This window comes from Podarcis muralis, chromosome 9 (assembly GCF_964188315.1).
Source record: "Podarcis muralis chromosome 9, rPodMur119.hap1.1, whole genome shotgun sequence".
NCBI classification, from domain to species: Eukaryota; Metazoa; Chordata; class Lepidosauria; order Squamata; family Lacertidae; genus Podarcis; species Podarcis muralis.
This window is the reverse complement of record NC_135663.1, coordinates 18,306,400-18,330,483: the sequence shown is the minus strand read 5'-3', so window position 1 is coordinate 18,330,483 and position 24,084 is coordinate 18,306,400. Positions and strand designations below refer to the sequence as shown.

General features: G+C 42.4%; 1 protein-coding gene across 5 annotated transcripts in view; it reads right to left on the bottom strand.

Annotated features, from left to right (window-relative positions):
- GRID2 (glutamate ionotropic receptor delta type subunit 2) overlaps positions 1-24,084 on the bottom strand; it is a 798,573-nt gene that overhangs the window by 249,204 nt on the left and 525,285 nt on the right. For all 5 annotated transcript variants that reach the window (XR_013394137.1, XM_028743834.2, XM_028743835.2 and 2 more), the window contains exon 8: positions 23,965-24,084. Coding sequence is in view for 4 of the 5 variants with exons in the window: in XM_028743834.2 (XP_028599667.1) it covers positions 23,965-24,084 (120 nt within the window). In the remaining variant the exon portion in view is untranslated. The remainder of the gene's footprint in view (positions 1-23,964) is intronic.

Sequence of the window (24,084 nt, the reverse complement as noted above, 5' to 3'; positions counted from 1 at the left end):
AGTTGAGGAAGCCTGGTCTATGCTTCTTCACCAGTGGGAGTGCTGGCTTTGCCAGGGCACTCACACAACAACCCCAGTCTCACTGCTACTCCTTCCCAGCCCTGTCCTGGAAAGCTGCAGTGATGCTGTTTTTGGGAAGGCGATTCTGTGGCTCCACCTCATGACACAAGCCATTATCAGTGCAGACTGTCTCTGGGTGTGCTCATCCATAGATAACTGAAATTAGTGAAGTAGGAATTCACCAATTGCCACTGCCTATATCAGATGCAACACATGAACACATATGAGGGAAGTTGAGGAGTGCTCACCCTGGGGTGGGTGAACCAGCTGTATGACAATGAAAACAACATCCTGGTTTTAAGAGTAACCCAAACACATTCAGTCAAGATCCAGAGGAACAGTTATGTGTTGCATAGAGTCTTCTGGTACCTTAAAGACAAGCACATTCCACACATCTTTATATATTTTACACATCTAATACATGTCTAAAAAGACAGAAATTCAATGGAACTTACTCCCACATAAGTGCGTATAGGATTTCGGCTTAAATTTCACAGCTCTTGTCTTTACGGGTCTCCCCTCAGTTTGGAGAACTAAACTACTAACAAGTGCACGTGTTGCAGGTTCATGCCACACATGTAATATTCTGTATCACTCAGAGAAAATAAATTCAGGGTATTAAGTGAAGGTTAATTTCTGCTTTAAAGCAAATTCTCCAGAAACTGGCAAGCCTGCACCAACATTTCTACTAGTATATTGCCTCCACTATATACATGTTGTCTTTCTTTAGAATTGCCTGAAGTAAATCAGCAACACCAAGCTGATATAATCATAACTTGTGGGATAGAAAATGCTGTTAAAAATGAGATCATGTTTTGTTTTGGCAAAGTTAGCCACTAGATGGCGATGCAACAGCTCACAAACTACAACAGCAATAACAGACGCAGGAATACACAAAGCACACTATAACCGGGGATGTGTGAAGCTCTGTTTCTGTGGATATTTCCACTTTCCAACTCATTGGTGTTCAGGCCACTTCTGTGGAAAGGTGGGCATGAGATTTTAACAATGAAGTTATGATTTTAGTAGGGGTGAACATTACACATTTATCATTATCTGCGGTTGAATTCATTGAGCATTATATATCCCATTGAAAAGCTCAGGCTCTCTTTCAGCAGCCTAACAGAGATCTGAAAATTGCTGCACATTCAGTGTACATTGTTATTCACCACTGGTTGAACTGAGCATTGCCTTGAGCATCCAATCAGTGGCGTAGCGTGGGGGGTGCAGGGGGGGCCGGCCGCACCAGGCGCAAAATCTGGGGGAGGGGGCGCTCGCACTCGCAGCTCTCTGCCCCTACTAAAATCCACAGGTTAGGGGGCGCAAATTACTTGCCTTGCCCCGGGTGCTGACAACCCACGCTACGCCACTGCATCCAATCATTACTTTTCTCCCACTGTGGAACTAACACGCATATTCTGAAAGTTGCTGCAACTTTGGTGGTTTTGGATTTCAAGTGGAAATTAACAATTGCACATGAAATCCCTTCGGGATCTTCAGTATTCATAAGCCATCCTATATAGTTCTACACAGTTTTGGGAACCACATTCCATGAAGGATGTTAATACAGTGGAGAGCTGCAAACGAAGCCATGAAGGTGATGAAAGTGTTGAAGGACCTATAGTTAGACAGTGAAACAACATCATGTGAAGACTAGAAATGCTGTGGTGACTGTTCTGAGGCATGAGGGCCCACAGGCAATTGCTTACATTATCATCCTCACCAGATAAACACAAAAGCAGCCGGTGCAGACACAGCATTGTTACTAATAAACTTACATAAACACAGTGCCCTCCCTTGGTTTACATAAGGCAGGCATGTCCAATAGGTAGATCGCGATGTACTGGCAGATCGTGGTGTGTTCCTGGTAGATCCTGGTAGATCCTCAGTGATCTTGCTCAACAACTCTGGTCCATCCAACGACAATGGTTAGATCACTTCCAGTTTTTTTATGCTGTGACTGCAGTCTATTGAGAGTTGGACATCTCTAACATAGGGCATACAGTATTATTTTACCTTCAAGACTGGACACAGATTAGAGATTAGAAAAGGTAGCACAAAGAAACCCTCCAGATGTTGACTATGAGATTGGCTGCCATGCCATCATTTTACATGCAATGTCATACAAATTGTGCTTCAGCCTACAAAGGTTGGGTAAGTCTGGACTCTGGAGCCATCTTGTTTAACTTAACGGATTGCAAAACTCATGTTGTTTCTTCACTGGAGCCTTTTGTGTGCATGTTTGTATGCACATGCAGGCATAAACCCACAACTCTTCTCGCTATCATTCGCTATCAACACATGAAGGGGTTCACCTGTACCAGCTTATGGAATATGGTCCACACAAGATGCAAGACAGATATGGCATAACGGTCAGGACTACAACTCTTGCTAGGTTTTTCAGCTGACAATCTTGGAGGTGTCAGGCAATCATTACCCAATTTTCGCAAAAGGAAAACCAGCAAGGAAGCCCCACATATCAATAAGCCACAGTGAATGAGTCAAATTGTTGTCCATGAGCCTCCTAGGCCAGCACCACATGTTAATCTGAGAAACTATTAAACTTTTCTCCCACCCTGCCTTCCGGCTCTAACTATAGGTAATAGTTAGAGATGGGGAGAAAATTGATTCAGTTCACATGTAATGGTTATGGGTACATGTTATGGGTACATGGAAGAGATTTAATGTGATTTAAAGTGCCAAACTCAGACACCACAACTGCATCTTTGTTTTGTTTTAAAGAATTTGGGTCCTACAGGGCTTATTTCAGACTACCAGTTTCAGGAAACTGGCATCTATTTTATTTTTTTTAGCCTATAGACATCAGTGCAATGCTTAGATCAGTCAGGCTCAATTTGAGAGCCTCCAAAAATTGTTCATGAAAGATTTATGGGAGTTATGTTATTTTCAGCCTCAGGAGAACTGACATCTCCCTTCAGGTCAAGAGCCTGTTAGTTATAAAGCAGCGGCTGCTACCCATTGGTTTGAAAACATAAATCAGGCTGGTTCCATTCTGCTTTTATCAGCTTCCTTTTCTGGGTCTCGCTTCACACCTTTTCCCTCCCCCTCCCTCCTGTGCTGGAGCAAAGATAAGTACCATGCAAATCTGGAAAATCATCAGCAATTATCAGCCTTCAAGAGAGTAGATGATAAGCATGCTGCTTCTGAAAATCTTTATGTCTTTTAATTATAAATAATATGCAAATCTAATTTAATGTTTAGGTCGTCGTGAAATTTGCTGGTGGTCAAGCAAAGTAAATTCATAGGCTCATTCCCTTTGAATTGTTCTCTTGGGATGTCTGAAAAAGAAATTACTGTGGCTTTAATAATGGTTGGAGAAGAGACGACATGCCAGACTGGCGGGTCTCAAACTTTGTTTCCCCCAGAGGTGGGCAAATCTAAGGCTGGGGACCCAATGTGTCTCTCCAGACTCCTCTGTCTGGCCCTTGGGACTATCCCAATGACATGCTCCTCAGCAGTGCTGCCCCACACTATCCTTAAGTGCTTTTGCCTGATTGGAATGTGACCTTGAACAGTGATAATATCTCTTGCTTGCCTGGGTAAACAATGGAGAGATGTGTGTGGAAGTGTAAGACTCTGAGTTTGGGTGGGTAGAATGTTGCCTTTCGTATAAAGGTAAGAGCAACACGGGATGCGGGTGGCTCTGTGGGTTAAACCACAGAGCCTAGGACTTGCCGATCAGAAGGTCGGCGGTTTGAAGCCCCACGACGGGGTGAGCTCCCGTTGCTCTGTCCCAGCTCCTGCCAACCTAGCAGTTCAAAAGCACGTCAAAGTGCAAGTAGATAAATAGGCACTGCTCCGGCGGGAAGGTAAATGGCGTTTCTGTGCGCTGCTCTGGTTCGCCAGAAGCGGCTTAGTCATGCTGGCCACATGACTCGGAAGCTGTATGCCGGTTCCCTCAGCTAATAAAGTGAGATGAGCGCCGCAACTCCAGAGTTGGCCACGACTGGACCTAATGGTCAGGGGTCCCTTTACCTTTACCTTTACCTGCCCACTTTTTGCTTCTTAGCTCACCTACCACTGGCATATGGCCTGTAAAAAGTTGTTCATGAGGGATTGTTCCCCATCTTTGATCAAAAATAAAGCGGGTGAAAACTATAAAGAATTTTTTTAGTGGCAGTGCTCTAATTCAGCATGGTTTTCATTTTGACAGACATTTTAATTCTCCCACACTTCTTAATAAAATATATTTAATAGCAGCATGTTTTTATTATTTTTTAAAAGTTGTAAGCTCCCTTGAAGCTTTGCTGAAGGGCAGAATATAAACCTGTTCAACAAACCCTGACTATTGGCCATGCTGGCTGGGGGTGCTGGAATCTGTCCGACACCTGGAGAGCCAATGGTTCCCCATCCTCAGTTTAGGTAATAGATAAAGTCATGTCTACCACCCCAAACCAGATAACAAAGGCTTTTCCATCTAAATAAAGAAGTAAGCTTTTATTCTGGCAGTCTAACCACATAGCAGCTAAGAAAGTCTTAGGCTGGGTACTCTTACAATCATGAATAGCAACAATAAAACCAGGCAGAGGGCCTTCTTGGTAGTGGCACCCACCCTGTTTAGGAAACATCTGAAGGCAACCCTGTAGAGGGAAGCTTTTTAAGGTTTAATGTTTTACTATGTTTTTTATAATATGCTGGAAGCCACCCAGAGTTGCTGGGGAAACCCAGTCAGATGGGCGGGGTACAAATAAATTTTATTATTATTATTAATCCATACTGAGAAAGAAGATTAATAGTCCAATATTAATAGCAAGAATTTCAAGGTTGCATGGGAGCTGTGATGTTGCTCCAACAGCTGTCCCCACCTCCCTACCAAGCTTTTAAGCAAGGGAGGAAGGATCAGTTATATCCTGAACCCCTGGCCTACCTGGCAGCAAGTCAGTATGTCAACTCCCCAGTTCAGTGTCAATTGCATATCCAAAGTCCTGCAGAGATCCTGGAACACCCAAGCTGAAATCCATCAACGTGGGCAGTTGAGATGACACAGCAACTCAGCTCTGCTGCCCTTTTATACTCTGCATGCTAATTGCAGCATCTGGGATTGATGAGGCAAGTGAGCCTCACCTGCTCCAAGCCTACTCCTGCTGAGGAATCACACACCACCTGCCAGAGCTAGCGAGCCCCACCTGGCCAGCTACGGAGCTGGGCTGGGGGCCCTTGCCTTCCTCAGCCTCTTGGAGTGCCCTACCCACTGCTCCCCTCCGCCCCAGAGCCCGCTGTGCTAGTGGAGACAGAGGCCCCTCTGGCTCTGGTTCCCATGCACTGCCCAGGATCCCCTCGTCATCCTCTGTCACTCTGTGAGTAGTTTCTACACCAACCTCTCCTTCCCAAACCCCAACTTGCCCCGGTGTGTCCCACTCCCAGCTACAGCCATCACCGTGATCCTCTTCCTCCTCCCCGTAGTCCTGCCTGTTTATGACATCTTACTCACAAGAAACCCTATTCCTGCAATCACTCCTGGCCTGGATGAAAGTACTTATCCCTGTGGTTCTCAACCTGTGGGTCCCCAGAAGTTGTTGGACTACAACTCCCATCATCCCTGAGCTTTGGCCTTGCTAGCTAGGGGTGATGGGTTGTAGTTCAACAACATCTGGGGACCCACAGGTTGAGAAAGGCTGACTTATCCAAAGGGAGTGAGCCTCCTCCCTTCTCTCTGCCTCTTTCTGGGAGAAATCTCTGTGTATGCCACCTCCACAGAACACTTCTGTTCTCTCAAAGTGGGCTGCACCTCTGAGCCTCATTGCTCTTCACAGGCTGAGAAGGGGCATCCCATGGGTCTCACATCTGTACACATCTGAAGGCAGAGGAAGGCTTCCTCAAGTGAGCTATGCTGCATAGTCTCACCCGCCTTCCCCTTCCCAGCCCTCATCCTCCAGTGCCCCCCCCCATTCCTGCTCCGAATCCAAGGGCTCAGAGGGAACGATGACAGATAAAGAGAAGAGGCAGCTTATTGAAACACTGTGGGAAGATCCATGCATTTATTTATATATTGATTCCTCTGGTTATGCATCTATTTCTGAATGAACATGCTGAGTGCTGTGAGGCATAGCATTAGGTGAGCAATCCTTAGATCTGCTTGCTTGACTGCAGGTAACCTTGGCCTCTGCTTGGTTTTGACTGCCCCATTTATATCATCACCTGGAGAATAGACATGGTGAATATCTTCCTACCTGAGCATCCGCTCTCTATGTTTTTCAGTGCCCGATAAGTCTCCAGCAGACTGTGTGAAGTAGAGTGCATGCATACAAATGCTTTGAGCATCCCTGGGAGAACAGAGGACTTTTGTTCAGTCTTGAGAGACTGGTGGGATTTCTCATAGAATGGATTGCCTTGAAAATGCCTCTGTGCTTCTTTTTCTGTTTCTGTCTGTCACTCATGGGACATCAAGGAACATGAGACTAGTATTATGACTTCCATTGCATAGCAAGAAAAGTTTTATTTTGTGAATAATGGACTTTACATTACCCAAGTCATTTTCAGAGGAGAGCTACCACAATAAATGAATTTACATTTCCGTAAATGTGTGCTGCTTTATCCTAATCAATTGGCAACTTGGTTAGGTCAATATTTATCCTTACCTCAAAAGCATCTTGACACATCACTATAATCCTATACTAGCCCCAATGTTCTGTGCTGTTAGAGACAGACCAACTGTCTAAGGAACGATAGAAGTGAAGTTCTACTTGGGGAAGTTAGGAATACTAATTCCCTCCTCCCCTGTTTTCAAAGCTGTGCTCCATTGCAAGTCAGATCCCTTCACAATTCCAGTCACAATTGGGTTGATTCCCTCCATCAGCCAGCCAGTTTTCCGATTCAAGTTGTGAGGCAGAAGGAACTGCAAATTCCATGCTCCTCTGCTCTGGTAAGGTTCCATATTTGTTGCCAGGGCTACTGTTATTTTTAGTATTTTCTGCACTTTGGAAAAGTGTTGTATAGTATAAATAGGAAGTTGTCTTTTATCTGGTCAGACCATCTAGTTCAGTGTTGTCTGCAATGACTTGCTGCAGCTCTGTAAAGTTCAAGCACGTTGCCCACAATAAACTGCAGATGCCAAGGATTGAACGGGAACTTTCTGCATGCAAAGTATGTGCTCTACTACTAAGATATCACCCTTCCCAAATACGTAGCATAACCATTGTTATATAACACCAGTATTGAAAACACAAGTATTTTATCCCATTCCTTAATCATTTCGAAGCTAAAAGCTTCAGAAGAACATACCAAAGATCCATCCAGTTCATGATATCGTTTCTCACCTGCAAGAGGATCGTAAAAGCAAAAGCCTTTCCCTATTGATTGTTGCTTCTAGCAACTAGTGTTGAATGGCATACTACTGCCTCTGAACTTAGAAGTTGCATTTAGACATCATAAAGGTAAAGGTACCCCCTGACCATTAGGTCCAGTTGCGAACGACTCTGGGGTTGCGGCACTCATCTTGCTTTACTGGCCGAGGGAGCCGGCGTACAGCTTCCAGGTCATGTGGCCAGCATGACTAAGCCGCTTCTGACAAACCAGAACAGCACACGGAAACACCATTTACCTTCCCGCCGGAGAGGTACCTATTTATCTACTTGCATTTTGATGTGCTTTTGAACTGCTAGGTGGGCAGGAGCTGGGACCGAACAATGGGAGCTCACCCTGTCTCGGGGATTCGAACCGCCGACCTTCTGACTGGCAAGCCCAAGAGGCTCTGTGGTTTAGACCACACCGCCACCCGCTTATAGCTAATGGAGGACCTATTTTGGAAGAGCACATGCTTTGCATGCAAAAGATCCCAAGTTCAATTCCTGACATCCCTAGGTGGGGCTGGGCAGGACTCCCATCTGAAACTCTGGAGAACAGCTACCGGTCAGAGTAGACAGTACTGAGTTAGATGAACCAATGGGTTGAATCAGGATAAGACTGCTTCCTATGTTAAACCACAAATTTGTTTGAAGCTATCTAAACCAACAACCACCATCACTACTTGTGGCAGTGAGTTCCACAAATTAAGTATGCATGGTGTGAAGAAGGACTTTCAGTCATGAATTTATAGTCAATCCGTTTAAGTGGGTGACCTTGAATTGGAGTGTAAAGGGAGAGGAATAAAAAAAGTCCTAAAGGTTTTCTTATTTTTGATTGTGCTTATTGAATATTTATAGAAGAGCCCCTGCCTGAAACCCTGGAAATCTGCTGCAAGTCAGGGGAGAAGGACCAAGGCAGCTTCCTATATTAACAAAAATGCAATTAGTACAATAAAAAGTGGAGGGAGAGAAGGCAGCACGTTGTATATCTCCTGAGCTTAGATTTTGCAACTAGGTGTTGTTTTTGAACCCGCACAGGTTATTTTGAAATTCTCCTGCTTGCCAGTGTCTAGACTGTCATTCAGCCCATTAGTCATTAGAGGCTGTTTGCTTTCCAATATGCTACTTACTGGGGCAAATCATTTCTTCCAAGGAATTTACATCAGGGAAAATGAAAACATCAATAAAGTAAACACAAATCCTCTGATACAGTGTCAGCAAAAGGTTCTTACTCCTGCATTATGTTTCCATTATGTTTCTAATTTTGTTCCGGGGCATATGTTTGTGTGGTGTGGTTTTCCAACTTGCATTCAAGCAGTGAGAAATGTATGTATATAAAATATTTATGGCCCAATAGGAGTACCTATACACAACAGAGATTTAAGGCTACTGTTCAGCCCTGTAAGATCAATGGCACCATAAAGTGTTTTTTTCATGGCTTTGCTTTTAACATACCTTAGGAATGTGATTTGAATAAATGCAAGTATTGAAATGTGCTGGGTTTTGTTTTTTGTTTTTTTGAGGCTGCATAAGTATTTTTTCACCCTGTCTCCGTGCATAATCTTAGGGAGGGGGTTAGTCTAACTAACAGAGGTCTATCTATGCAAGATTCCAGAAAACTCAGATGATAAGATCTGCAGGCAGTGCTATCCTGGTAGTTCTGCATCACCCGTAGAAGTGAAGGGAATAGTGGCTTGGGGGATGATTTTCTCTGTGGCAGATCCTAAATTCTGGAACTCCCTCTCCACAGAGATGCACTTTGCATCTTCACTGCACAGCTTCTCTGCTGTGCTGAAAACACACCTCTTCCCTGTGGCCCTTGACAGTTAAGGTATTTTATTTTGTGGGGCCCACTCCTTTTGCTAAATGTTATATGTACATTGTTAAAATATAAATATTAGAAAATGGGGAGCCTGAGTATCCTTGGGGCTTGCAGGTGGGGGGGGGGCGGATGAGAAACTCTTTTTCTTGGGGTCATTCGCCAACAAAAATCCTGTGAGTGAGAGAGAGGGGGAGTGGGTATATAATTCAATTAATAAATTATTGTTTTTTTTCCAACTGCAAGGTACCTCTGTGCTGCAGAGTAAGGTACCAGGGACCAGCTGATAATATACATAAGGAAGTCATTCTGTAAGGTCATGTAGATCATCACTTATCCGAAATGGCCTCGGGCAATTAACATTGGATAAATGTGTTATTCCATAGGACCACAGAATGGTAGAGTTGGAAGGGATGCCGAGGGTCATCTAGTCCAACCCCCTGCAATATAGAAATATGCAGCTGTCCCATACGGGGATTAAACCTGCAATCTTGATGATATTAGCACCATGCTCTAACCAACTGAACTATAAATGTGTTGCAGATGAGTTAATGGGCAAAAATCAACCCTAGTTCTTCCTCTCTCTGGGCTGTACCACTTCATGCAGTTTTTTGGGGGGGCCACACAGGATGGTGTGCTCCCTTAAAAAGGGTGTAAGTTTTATGTTTGTAGACATTATGCTCAGACATCTGAAGGCAGCCCTGTATTGGGAAGTTTTTAATGCCTGGTATTTTATTATGTTTTTATATATGCTGGAAGCCACCCAGAGTACCTGGGGTATAAATAAATTATTATTATTATTATTATTATTATTATTATTATTATTATTAGGAGAAGGCTAGCCTAGGACCCTTCACCTGACATGCTAGTTTTCTTTATGGAAGGAATGGTTTTGTGAAGGGTTATTAAACCACATGAACCCTCACCTGGTGCCTAAAGTGGTACAACCCAGACACAGGCTCTGACATAAATAAACACACTTGCACATCACTTTTTAAGGCTCTCTAGGTCAGAGCTTTCCAAACTTTTCATTTGGTGACACACTTTTTAGACATGCATCATTTTGCGACACAGTAATTCAGTTTTACTAGCAAATCAGAGGTTTAACTTGTCAGTTTGCATTTCTTGGTACAGAAAGTATATGCTTTCCTATTCTAATTAATTCAAGAGTGTTCTGGAAGCTTCTCTGTGTGAAACAAACTGGTGCCAACCGGAAGTTTTTAGCTGAGGAAAGCAATGACAAACCTAGACAGCGTCTTAAAAAGTAGAGACATCACCTTGCCAACAAAGGTCCGTATAGTAAAAGCTATGGTTTTCCCAGTAGTGATGTATGGAAGTGAGAGCTGGACCATAAAGAAGGCTGATCGCTGAAGAATTGATGCTTTTGAATTATGGTGCTGGAGGAGACTCTTGAGAGTCCCATGGACTGCAAGAAGATCAAATCTATCCATTTTTAATGAAATCAGCCCTGAGTGCTCACTGGAAGGACAGATCCTGAAGCTGAGGCTCCAATGCTTTGGCCACCTCATGAGAAGAGAAGACTCCCTGGAAAAGACCCTGATGTTGGGAAAGATGGAGGGCACAAGGAGAAGGGGACGACAGAGGACGAGATGGTTGGATAGTGTCTTCGAAGCTACCAGCATGAGTTTGACCAAACTGCGGGAGGCAGTGGAAGACAGAAGTGCCTGGCGTGCTCTGGTCCATGGGGTCACGAAGAGTCGGACACGACTAAACGACTAAACAACAACAACAACAAGTTTCTATTCCACCTACAAACAAGCAGAAGGTTCATGATGTTTGGGTCAGTCTTTCAAAAGAAGCTGAGTATAGCTGGCTTAAACTGGTTCGGTTATTTCTTTCTCTCAGTGTCATGATGACTATAATAAAAGGCCAGAAGGAGCATGAGTTTCACTTTCTATCTCTTTTCCTTCTGGTGTGGTGTTCTGCACATAGCCTACTTAGTGTTGAGGTTTTAGTCTTATTGTAAGTTATTGTAAGTTTAAGTTAAGTCTGCTGCAACTGGATTTCTTATGGACAGTGCCAATCCTGAATGTATTGGGTTTGTGACCATTACGCTCATTTGCCTTTAGTAGCAGCAAAGCTTTGCTGGATGAAATGTTAATTGCCTCTGGTCTCTCTTTTGGGAATCCTGCAACGTGTTTAAGTTTTAACTTTGCGAACTATACGTTGGAATCTGCTCCAGATCAATATGAGTAGAATTCATGACATAACTAACCCCTTTGCAGCCTCAGGAGGAGCATTTGCGTGATACAGCTACACACTGCAGCCAACACACTAACGTGTCATGACACACAATTTGGAAAGCTCTGCTCTAGGTACTCATTGTGACCTGTGGGTCACCAATCATACACAAAATAAAGGAATTCTAAAGGGAGCTTGATTAGGAAGAATGTAAGTAATTTTATTTGTATGGATCGGTTCTATCACCACAAGTTAGGCCTCATATTACATGTAGCCACCACCACTTTGAAATCCAGACAGGAGGTTACAGTAGTTCATAGCATAGGGCTGAAAGCTACAATGGGCTGTCTTTCTGCAGATGTGTAGTATTGGGAAGGGTTGTAGCTCTGAGATAAGAACATCTGCTTTCCCTGGTTCAATGTTGTACCTCTCCAGGTAGGGCTGGGATAAACTCCTTCCTGAAATTGGATTGCTGTTGCCGGTCAGTGTAGGAAATATTGAATTAGATGGACCAATGATCTAACTCAGTATAAGCTCCTTATCTTCCCAGGTGCTCCTGTGCTCCTCAGTAAGCTTGCAAGCAGTCATTTCTACATGTTTCTGAATCTGAATCCATGCCTGAATTCCCTTTTAAATTTCTGCTTTGATATTCCAACTTTCTCAAGATGGGGATCAGGACATGAAATTATCCTGTGTTGCTACCACCAAAAAGATTGCATGTAAAGGCTGGATGATGAGGTTCATGCCACGTGCAAGATCACATCTAGTTCAGCCTTCAGTTTTCTTCCCTCCAAAGCAAATGTCTGTATTCCTGGCCAGCTAAATTTCCTGGATGGGCACTTTGGCCAGGATGTGGGGGGAACTGAACCGCAGACAAAACGACAACTTCTCCAAATGGCCTGCTAGATTGGCGTTTGGTGGGGCATTTCACTTAAGGGCCGCCACTTGCTGACCCCCTAATTCAGCTTTTATAAAACAGAGAAATGTATGAGCATTTGCCTAGTGAAATCACAGAAGCTGGGGAGTGGCAGAGATGCCTTTTATCTTGAGCATCTCAAAGAAAGAGAAGGCAGTGACAGCAAGAAAGGATGCAGAGTCAACTATCAGTGATATATATGTGGAAGTATGAAAATACAAGGGAGCAGAAGGAATGGATTGTGGTGGAGGACAAAGGTGGAAAACGTGCTAAAAAGAATTTGAAAAGGGGCCATAGAGATTATATATATCAATATTATCAAAAGTGGAGCTAGCAGATGAAAGAGCACAGATGAAGAAGTAAGATTTACTGGGGTGATTCTTGAAAGTGGATTAATCACAGCAAGCCTGGGGAAAATATTGCTAAGAGGATGAGGAGATTTTCCATCACTTGGCAGCCTTCAGTTCAAGGCTGGAGCCCTTCTAAAAGACATAGTTCAGTCAGCATACAGGTTAACGTATTTAATATAATGATACCTGGAGAAAATCTATTGCCCCAATGGTTCCTTTTGGCTTTTAAATTTGCTTTTTTTCCCGGACTGCAACTCCCAAATGCCTCAGCCAGAAAAGGAATGAAAACATTTAAGTTGTCATGAACTGTGGTTCAGGATGGACTAGATTTAGCTACTAGTCTTGCATGAAAAAGCATTCTCTATAATTCAAAAGCTTAAGCCCTACTGAGCCATGCACCTTCTGGATTAAATCAACATACGAGGGAGGGGGGGATGTGTAGATGAGTGTGCTAACTCCGCCCCCAGCATCACTGTCCACATTGCTCTCCACAAGTTGCAAGTCTGTAGAGGAAGCCTGCCATACACCTATAGGCTCCCTTCAAGATATAGGACCCCGGTGCAGATTTAGAGCATGCTGCATCCATACATTCCCATCCCACATGTTGATCTATCTTAGAAAGGTAAACACTTGAACAGATGGAGGGCTTAATTGCCACCCTATCCAGTAAATGGTGTCATGTCAACCATTTTGGATTCCTACCTCCTTTGGTTCGCCATTCTTCAGAAAGAAAACAGCAGCCAGAACTTCTGCAACAAAGCAGGGGCAGAGGCATGTTTGACGAAGGTGCCCTATGCTGGGGACTTACCTGATGGAAGCAGTAGGAGACAGCCATTTTAATTTCCCATAATTCCCTGGAGAAACACAGGGATACTATGGGAAAATCAAAATGGCCTACCAAGGTCCTGGCATTTCTGGGGGTGTTGGATGTATAGCCACGAGTTCTGGAGGGTCTGGTTGGATCAGGACAAGGGGTTTAAGGAACTCAGAAGGTGCCATCTGACACTTCTGGTGGGTCACAGTGAGCTATGCCAAAGCCCCGAGAAACATTAAAGAGAGACGTTGAGGGTGAGGAGTCTGATCCCATGGAGGGAACCAGAGGGATGTCACCCCACTGCCCCATGCCTATCTCACCCATGGTTTCAACTCCAAGCTCTGGCATCACTGTTAGTATTTTTCATTCTCCATTGCTGTTGGATCTTGTGATCCACACTGTTTACATTCCATTCCTCTGGAAGTGTGAGAATGGAAGCTTAGAAACTGAACTTCCATCCTATGTGCTGCATTTTAAATTGCATTTTAACCTGTATTTTAAATTGGTCCCCCCCCCCCCCTATTATGTTTTTACTGTAATTTTACTGGTGTTAGCCGCCCTGAGCCCACCTCTGGCCAGGGAGGGCAGGGTATAAATAAAATTTTATTTTTATTTTTATGTTTTGCGGCTTTTTGTTCTGTCTCCTGGACAGACAGGATGTTTGTGTGAGCTGCTCCTCGCACTGTTGTTATTTTCTTTATTATGATTTGCTTTGATTTGATATAAAGCAATAAAAAAAGTGATCCTGCATACAGTGATACCTCGGATTAAGAACTGAATTTATTCTGGAGGTACGTTCGTAACCTGAAACTGTTCTTAACCTGAGGTACCACTTTAGCTAATGGAGCCTGCTGTCGCCGCTGTGCAATTTCTGTTCTCCTCCTGAAGCAAAGTTCTTATCCCGAGGTACTATTTCTGGGTTGGTGGAGTCTGTAACCTGAAGCATCTGTAACCTGAGGTACCACTGTACTTCCGCAGCCAAGCTTTTGTTTACTGTGCTGTTTGTGTACTCATATGAGCAGATATGAGTCACTGAGACACAGGACTGTTGCCGAATGCTTCATAACCAGAGCCAGGGCTTTTTCGGCTGTGGCTCCAATCTGGTGGAATGCTCTGTCACAAGAGACTAGGGCCCTGCGGGACTTGACATCTTTCCTCAGGGCCTGCAAGACAGAGCTGTTCCTCCAGGCCTTTGACCAGGGCACAGCCTGACTCCCTCCTTTGGCAATCTTCACAGAACTCTAGCCCAATAGTATCCATTATTTTGATTTGAATTAATTTTATAATGACATGATTTTAGAATGTTGTATTATTTTATTGTTGTTAGCCGCCCTGAGCCCGGCTTCAGCTGGGGAGGGTGGGATATAAATAAAAAATTATTTATTATTATTATTATAAGAGTCCTGTTACCGGAGAGAGAGGCTCCACTAATCACCTCCACTGGATCCTTTGCCTCCACTGGATCCTTTGCCTCCGCCAGCTTTTGCCAACAAGCCTCTGCCCATCAAGGAGACAGCCATTACCCAGCCTGATTCCAAGCCGATCCTGTCAACTCTTCCATCACCCAAGACACAGATACACCAGCGCTGATGTGAACATGCCACTCATGCCCAGCCCACCATGGGTAGTTCCCACTTACTTGCTCAGCCAGTGATGCATCCCACTTACCCCACTGAAATCATACCCACCCCACACCTTTATAACGGGAGCCCAAGGGCCTGCCAATCGTTGGATCAACATCTTTGCTTTCTGCACCAGTGACCTTTACCTTGCTTATGTATTGCACTAATTTGAACATTGCAGTTCATAGCAGAAAATGAAATTTGAGTCCAGGTACTTCATCCAGCATCAGCCAGGACAGCTACCGCTCCTTGAGAGAAGTCTTAAATATTAATTTATATGATATATCCGGTGACATGATTAAGTCTGTGTGTTGCACGCTAGAGTATTGCTGCACAAATGAAGTCTACATATCACCAACCACAGACAGAAAAGCATTAGTGCATATTTGACTCCCAGTTCATGTGAAATGTCCCCCACGTCTCATACTGTACTGTCATTCTATTCACAAACCTCAGTTTTCCAGTCAGATTAAAATCAACTGACTTAAAGTACTGTGATAGAAATGAAATGCTGGCTCCTTACACTTAATTTGACTTCATTCCAATATCACTCACCAAATTGTCACACATGCTCTGACAATGACAGTTGAGTGTCTTACTTTCCACTGGGAAGATGGGTAAGTGTGTTCTTCATTCACTCTTTATCTGAAGAAGAGATGCCATGAAAATCCAGCTAACATCAGTGCCCACATAAATGAGTCAATATACATTCTACTACCAACTCGCAGGCTCTCGATTATTGTAAATTTAGCAATCCTCCTATTATTTGCAGATGGTATCTGTTCTGTCTCCAATAATAAACATTTCCAGTTCTGTACCACATTTCCCTCTGGAACAAATGCAAATATGACAACAGTCCAATGGTACACTCCATCAGTCAGTTCAGTAGGCATCACACAAAAACCATGGCCCTATATTAAATGATATCTTCCCACAATCCAACTCACTTGCATGGAGGAGACTGAGAGAGCATATGCCCTGGATTATTATCTCTGCATATCTATGCTGGTTCACCACACTGTGCTGAAATGTTAAAATAACATGGGTGTGTGTGTGTGGATCAAATACATAGAGACCATAACTGAACAGTAAGACCCCATTCTAAGCTATCAGAGGTGGGACTGGCACACTGGGTGGGTCAGGAAAGTAGGTGCCAATCAATCACTTCCATATGATTGGGCCAAATCAGGGCAAGGTAATGTACAATCCAGCTGAGTGTATGCCAGGAGAAAACATTCCTCTTCAACCAGGCCTTTGGCTGATTATCACCCTGTACCCTTTTAAATGTGTTTCTGAGAGGTCGTGGGGGTATGGGGGACTTACTGGTTTGTTCTTGTTCTTGTTTATATTATGCATTATGTGTTTTTTATCTTATATTTTTATATTGTGAAGCACTCTGAGATCAACAAATGAAGTGTGGCAAACAAATTGTTATAGTAATAATATTAACAACCTGAAAGCATTAGAATCAATATTTTGTTTTGTTATACGAGACAGACTCATAATTTAATATGTATGGATGTCATATAAAAGTAAGCATTTCTGTATTCACAAAAGTAAAGCTCTTTTGCTGATAGAAGACATATATGAAGACATGTTAATAAAATTTGTTGTATCCAAGTTCAGCAATGAGGTTACTGTGATCAAAGACCAGCCAATGTGGCACCTGCTGAGTGCCATATGTCTCCAAAAATAGTGACAATATTCCTCTTGTTTAATCACCAACGCTTTGATTCTGTTGAAAGAGTCAACATTACCACTTTCCCCTTTCTTCATGAGTGTTTACTGCTTGTTCCTAAAAGCTTTTTTTATATAACTCACTTCCATTTGTACAGTAGGAGAATTGACTACCAATCAATTACAGCACTAAAGCACTTTAACAGGGCTTAATGAAGTGCCCTCAATCAGCAAGGAGCGTAATAATCTCAAAGCCACTTTAGTTCTTTCAACAACGTAATCCCTGATCCAAAAGTCTTTACACAAAGAACAATGGCAGAACATGTCTTTTAAGGATTGGCAAGCAAGGTCAAGCAAGAGTGGCAATAATAGGTCCATGGTTCTCAAACCGTGAAGTTTATGTCCTTAAGTAGCTACAAGGACATTCTTGCAGTATTCCCATAAATTGCTATGAACCCTAAGATTACCTCTGTTGCTTGACCTTGGACATTTCTTGGTACGTTTTGGAGTTTCAATGTCTGTGAATCTCTGGTGCTGTGGTGAACTTTGCTGTATTCATTTTATCTTCTGCTGCTGATTTTATACTATAGTAGATTTTGAGACACATTGGATTTTGGATTTTTATTGCCTTATTTTGGTATTCAGTTATTGCTGTTCACTTTAAAACACAATTAAAACTCATAAATTAAAAAAAAACCTGTTACTGAGAAGCAATGACAATGGGAGGAAGGGAGGAAGAGACACATAACCATCCTTTTTATCATCCACTCCCAAAGAGTTGAGCAAAAATATATATTTTGTCATTAACTTGTCAAGTACTCAGTAGTTCTTACATAGAGCACTGAACTGTGTCTTACGGAGACGGTTTTCCCCCCCTTGAAGCATGATAGTAGCCAAATTTCGCACCCTTTAGTTGCGTTCTTTCCCTACATCTCATGTGGGAAATCTAGATTAAAATCCCCACGGAACTTCATGACTTCCAAGCCCATTCACCCCATTATTGCAATAATTCATATGATAAGCAATAATGCACTCTATTCCAAAGACTGGTGACAGCAGCCACGAAATTAAAAGACGCCTGCTTCTTGGGAGAAGGGCAATGACAGGCCTAGACAGCATCTTGAGAAGTAGAGACGTCACCTTGCCAACAAAGGTCCGTATAGTTAAAGCCATGGTTTTCCCAGTAGTGATGTATGGAAGTGAGAGCTGGACCATAAAGAAGGCTGATCGCCGAAGAATTGATGCTTTTGAATTATGGTGCTGGAGAAGACTCTTGAGAGTCCCATGGACTGCAAGAAGATCAAACGCATCCATTCTTAAGGAAATCAGCCCTGAGTGCTCACTGGAAGGACAGATCGTGAAGCTGAGGCTCCAGTACTTTGGCCACCTCATGAGAAGAGAAGACTCCCTGGATAAGACACTGATGCTGGGAAAGATGGAGGGCATAAGGAGAAGGGGGCGACAGAGGACGAGATGGTTGGATAGTGTTTTCGAGGTTACCAGCATGCGTTTGACCAAACTGCAGGAGGTAGTGGAGGACAGAGGTGCCTGGCGTGCTCTGGTCCATGGGGTCACAAAGAGTCCGACACGACTAAACGACTAAACAACAACAACAATTCCAAAGAGTGCTTAAGAAAGGATGTGTTTTACGTACTGATGCACAACAGTTTAAGAAGCTAGTTCTCTATATTCTGACATGACCATGGAGCAGAACCTGGGGTGGGACTAGGCAAATGAAAGGGTAGGGCTATCCACATTGAAGCAGGCTTGACTCTTCATGTCACCAAGGTCAAGGAGCATGATTAGTCCCTGCCTTAGTGATGCACTCTTAATTTTCCCATATGGATGCCACTCCCCCCCCCCCCTTGAAAAGGTAAAATGCTGTATTTGAGGATATTATTGAAGTTAGGGCAAAACCTTCCCCCAGTTTAGCACTGATAGTGATTAGCGTTTTCCTAGCAAATTACACACACACACACACACACACACACACACACACACACACACACACACTGTAATGGGAGACTACAGCTTGGACACATCCATGCAACATCTAGTTTACAAGAGTAGGAATGCTGAAAAAACATGAATGGTTTCTCCCCCTCCTCTCCCGGTACATTTATTTTATCTCCCTTTCCTCTTGTTTTATTTTCTGCAGCGCCGCTAGCATACAAAAGGGTTAGTCCTGAGGGTCACCCGCTTTGTTGCCGTTGTTCCTTTGTTTGTGGGTCTTGTTAGTCTTGTTATTTAGAGGCATAATAGTTTGTATTTCAGTAGTACGGAACTGGGTGGGTGAGAGCACGCCACTCCAAAAAGTAAATGTCAAAAAATACATACCAACCAAATGTCAAATGCCAACCAAACAGATGTCAAAACACTATGGCATTCTCCATTCAAGCATTCGTTACTGCATAAACTCTCACCATTATATATCGAAAAGGCGAGTCAGAATCCCTCTGCAGCTCATGCTGAAACACGCAAAAGCCATTTGGCAAAGGCTGAGCCATGAACTGGCAATGATGAGCTCCTTGCATTCCAAGTACCTGCCATAGGCACCTATTGTGTAGGAACCATCTGCTACCTGTGGGAAGCCTGGTTAGAATGATAGTAGAGGATGATGTGTTTCATAGCTCCTGCACGACACACTGAGTGCCTTGGGAACAATAGGATGCGGACATGATCATGCCTTCATTTGGCACTGGTTTGCAATCTCAGCATGTGTTTGAGAAGTCTCACGATTTTGTTTTCCACATCAGAATCCCCCCCAGAAACCGATACATGGCCATTTCACCATACGCCTCCCCCAAGTGGATGTGGGAATTGGCTCTCAAGAAAAATGGTTGATATTTGATAATAAAAACAATAAGACAAATGGAATGGTTCTGTACTCTACCCCTAAACTAATGCTTTTTTGATGCTTATCCTTTGGGAGAACTATATATCATGTGTGGCACTAGAAGGCCTGATTCTGTCTTCAGCCACTTATGTGGAATGTGGGTACAGGTAATGCACAATGAGATGAGAGTAAATGATTCTGCCTGTCACAGGAAGAGAATGCAACATGGAAATATATGCCACTCTGCATCGTTGATTTGTTGGGGGAAAGAATGTCAGAGAGTATGGGATATGATACTGGTTATTTCGCTTACATTTGTAATGACAGCTGCAGAAAATGATACAGACCAGTTCTGTAAGATCCACACTGTGGTATTAAACTGAGATGTCCCCCAAATATGGCGCAAACACCACTGTGACTGACCGCATCTTAGGTAAGGACTCTGCCTTGGGAAAGATACTATTTTTCAGCACAGATTCCCCATTATATAAAGTAAAAATGATAGTGATCTAATCCACTGGTGGATGAACAAGACTGTAGAACAGATTTCACAAAAAATGTAAATAAATATATAAAAAGTTTAAATAAAAGTGATAGATATATGCTCAGAAGTATAGGTACAAAATCATAAGAGTGTGGCTTCTAACATATAAAAGCACACACTCTTAATTTATATATACCTATATTTCTTGTAAAATGTCTGTCTGTGTTTAGTGTACAGCTATATGAATTTGTGTACTGGTGTATTTTATTATTACGTCCAAAAATCTTTCCTTATCCCCATGATACTATATATCAGACTTTAAGCAATGGAGTATACACTGTTTCTAAAATATGAAAACTGACAATTGTGATTAAGAACCTCAAAGCATTGACTAAACAATGTTGTCCAAGATGAATTTGTGCTTTGAAACATAAGGTGCATTTTTTTCAGGCATGTGGAGGCCAATTTACAGGTGCTTGCTCATCACTCAGTGACTTCTGTTTCAAGTAATAAATTAAATAAATTAATAAACTAGGAGTATAAAGTGACAGTAATAAACATGTGATGACAATTACATCCAAAGGAATGTTGAAAAATGTGGTGTTATGGGGTAAGGATATTGTTATGAGCATTTCAGAAAGTCCCAGCTTTCTATTTGTGTGTGGGGTCTTTCATCCTTTCCTCTAAAGGAAAAACAACAACATCCTTCCTCTAATGGAAGAACTTGCTCTCTTCAAGAATCTGTTGCAGTGTTATTTGACCTCTTCAACTCCCACATAAGACTGAAATAATTGGTAGAGGCAGATGATGGAGAGGTTACAGCAGTGGTGAGATTCTAGCTATGATATGACTGTTAACTAATTTACAACATTGGCTATATTATATCTGATATCTTGGAAGACATAGAAGTTTATCTGCGACCATTAATATCTAATGATGCTAAAGAAATCATTTAGGGAAGTTTTAATGTTTGAAGTTTTATTCTGTTTTTAGTCCTCTGTTGGGAGCCGCCCAGAGTGGCTGGGGAAACCCAGCTATATGGACAGGGTATAAATATAATAATAATAATAATAATAATAATAATAATAATAATAATAATAATAATACAACAACAACAACAACAACTGTAGTAGTAGTAGTAGTAATTCCAAATGATAATTGTGTATTGACGTGGTTTCATTAAAGATGAGAAGTCTCATAACTTTTGCATTGTTTCTAAATGACAGCATATATAATAGGAAATCGTGAGTTTGTTGAAACTCAAACAATTATATTAATACATAAAAGAGCAAAAAAGGTAACACCAACTTTGCTTTAAATTTGTCTTCAGCTGTAATTTATTATTTCCACACCAATTTCTAGGAAGGCCCTAATTTATCATATCAGAGGATGTAAACTCATAAAGGGTACAAACGCTATTAGCCTTACCCACACTCTCGAAAGATAACACATACACCCCCAGCCCCATTTGCAAGGGCTGCTTTGGAAGTTCTGCAGAAACTTCATGTATGAAGTATGCAGGGATTCAGACTTCCTCTTCCCATGCTTCTGTGCCCTTACATTAGGAAAGTGCACAGGTCCCAAACTGGAATGCTGGAACACAGGAAGATTACACCACTGGTCCACTGAGTTCAGTAATGACTACACTGACTGACAGCAGCTTTCTGGGATTTCACGAGGGTTTCTCCCAGCCCTACCTGCAAAGCAGTTATTTTACCACTGAACTATGGCATGCAAATAAACCCAAAATGAAAGGAAAAGAAAGCATGAGTCACTTATGCTACTTCTTTCACTGCTTCTAGATAACATGCCAAAGAGTCCTCTTATTTTCAACTGGTGACATTTAAAATACAACAAACAACTATAGCAACTTGACTTTTCCGGATTTGTTTGTTAAGAGAAGGCAGTGCACAGAGACCTCTGAGCCAGAGCTTTATCTACATTTTGTTTTCCTTTTTAAAAGGGGTAAAAACAAAAAGATGCCACAAAATGTGATGTGACCAAAATTAATTTTAAAAGTCAGCAGTTGGACCTACAGAGAAACAACAAGAAGTAGTATTTCAAGGCTGCGGGGATATTTCTCTTTCAGCACTTTCCCCCTCTTTTTCTCTATTTTCCCCCTGCCATGGCATGAAAATAGATTAATGATGTACAGCAGAGTTCTATTGACTTTGCCATCACCCCAGGCCACATTCCCATTTCTATGTATTCCAAAAATAAAACATGTACTGTGACCACACTTGAATGAGAAACGACACTGTTGACATCATGCAAAGAAATCCCACTGTTTTTAATAATCATTTTTCAGCTTGGCTATTACTAGCTTTGGCTTGCTGGATAGGGATGGCTCCAAGAAAGAACATGTAATCAGTCTTTCTTTGACCTAGGAAGATAATGTGTGTCTAGACATTCTGCACTACCTCAGATCACTCTGGAAAAACAGCTGCTAAAGATGAAAACACTAATATCATCTCAACAGGAGTTTCCCCTCTATAATCTTTCATACCATCTTAACTAACCTTAAGGTACATTCTGTTTGTCCTTTGTAGTATAATAGAAAAACTTGGAAGAAAAATGTAAAGCTAAGTTGTTCCTTTCAGGATTGAAGCAATGTGTGTCTTTGGGCAGGGGTAAGCCTAAATTTCAGGCTCCTGTTAAATCATTCCTCTAACATCCATTTTATTAGAGTCATTTCTAGAAATGCTATCATTTATTCATAAGAAAATGAGAGGCTGTCATACTAGAATACAGTGGTACCTCGGGTTAAGAACTTAATTCGTTCTGGAGGTCTGTTCTTAACCTGAAACTGTTCTTAACCTGAAGTACAACTTTAGCTAATGGGGCCTCCCGCTGCCGCCACACGATTTCTGTTCTCATCCTGAAGCAAAGTTCTTAACCTGAGGTACTATTTCTGGGTTAGCGGAGTCTGTAACCTGAAGCGTCTGTAACCTGAAGTGTCTGTAACCCGAGGTACCACTGTACATAATTTTGAGAGGATTTTTTTTTGTGATTGTCAACTTCTAAAAATATAAGCATCTCATCACAAGCAAACCACCAAGATATTGCTGCATGTATTTCAATGCAGAACAGACTGGGTTGAAAATGCTGTTATAGAACAGCAACCTTAATGCATGGGTGAAGCTGACCTAGGAATGTGTGGAGATGCCCTGAGACATTTTGGTAAGCTTACTAATACCCTTTTTGATTCCCTTGAAATCCCTTGGATGTTTTGCTTAAGTGGGCACCTTTGAATTCACCACTACATTTTGCTTTCAGTGAAGCTAAGTGCCTAACATCAAATCAGACCCTTTTGTAGCTCCCTCCCCAAGATATTCTGGGATTACAACCCATCTGTCCCAGCCAGCAAGGCCAATGGCCAGGGATGACAAGAATTGCACCTAAAGAGCCACAGGTTCCCCCCACCCCAGCTTTAGTCAAATAACTCCAAAATGCTATTTGAAAATCAGAAAGTAATATATATCTATATCTCCATCCGTACAATATCACTTGTACACTTGTACACAATATCACCTGCATTATCACTTACATGGCAGGAGGCGGGGGCTGGATTCAACAAAGTTTTTGCAGTAGCAGAAGTCAGTGCAATGAGTCCCACTAATGCAGTGGGTTTTCTCCCCCTCTTTTCCTCCCCCTGCCCCGGTGCCCTCAACAAATTTGCTTGAATGGGTTAAGAGAACCCTCCAGAACTGTACAGGGTGGGAATCATTCTTTCTTGAAAGCAGAAGTGTTGACAGAACGATCTCCTTAGTGCTAAATTGAATTAATAGTGGGTTGCACATTCTTCTTTAAGGAATATTAAACTTTATCAACACAAAAAGAAACCACACAGACAAGTAAGAATTAGGAAATCTATTCTCACCTTGCGGATGCCTCTGCTAAGTTCTTCTCCATAGTTGGTACCCAAGATTTCAAAAAGGACATTAGGATTCCCACCATTTTCTGCAAATTCCAGTTCTCCTGTTAAGCCGTTCACTCCTCC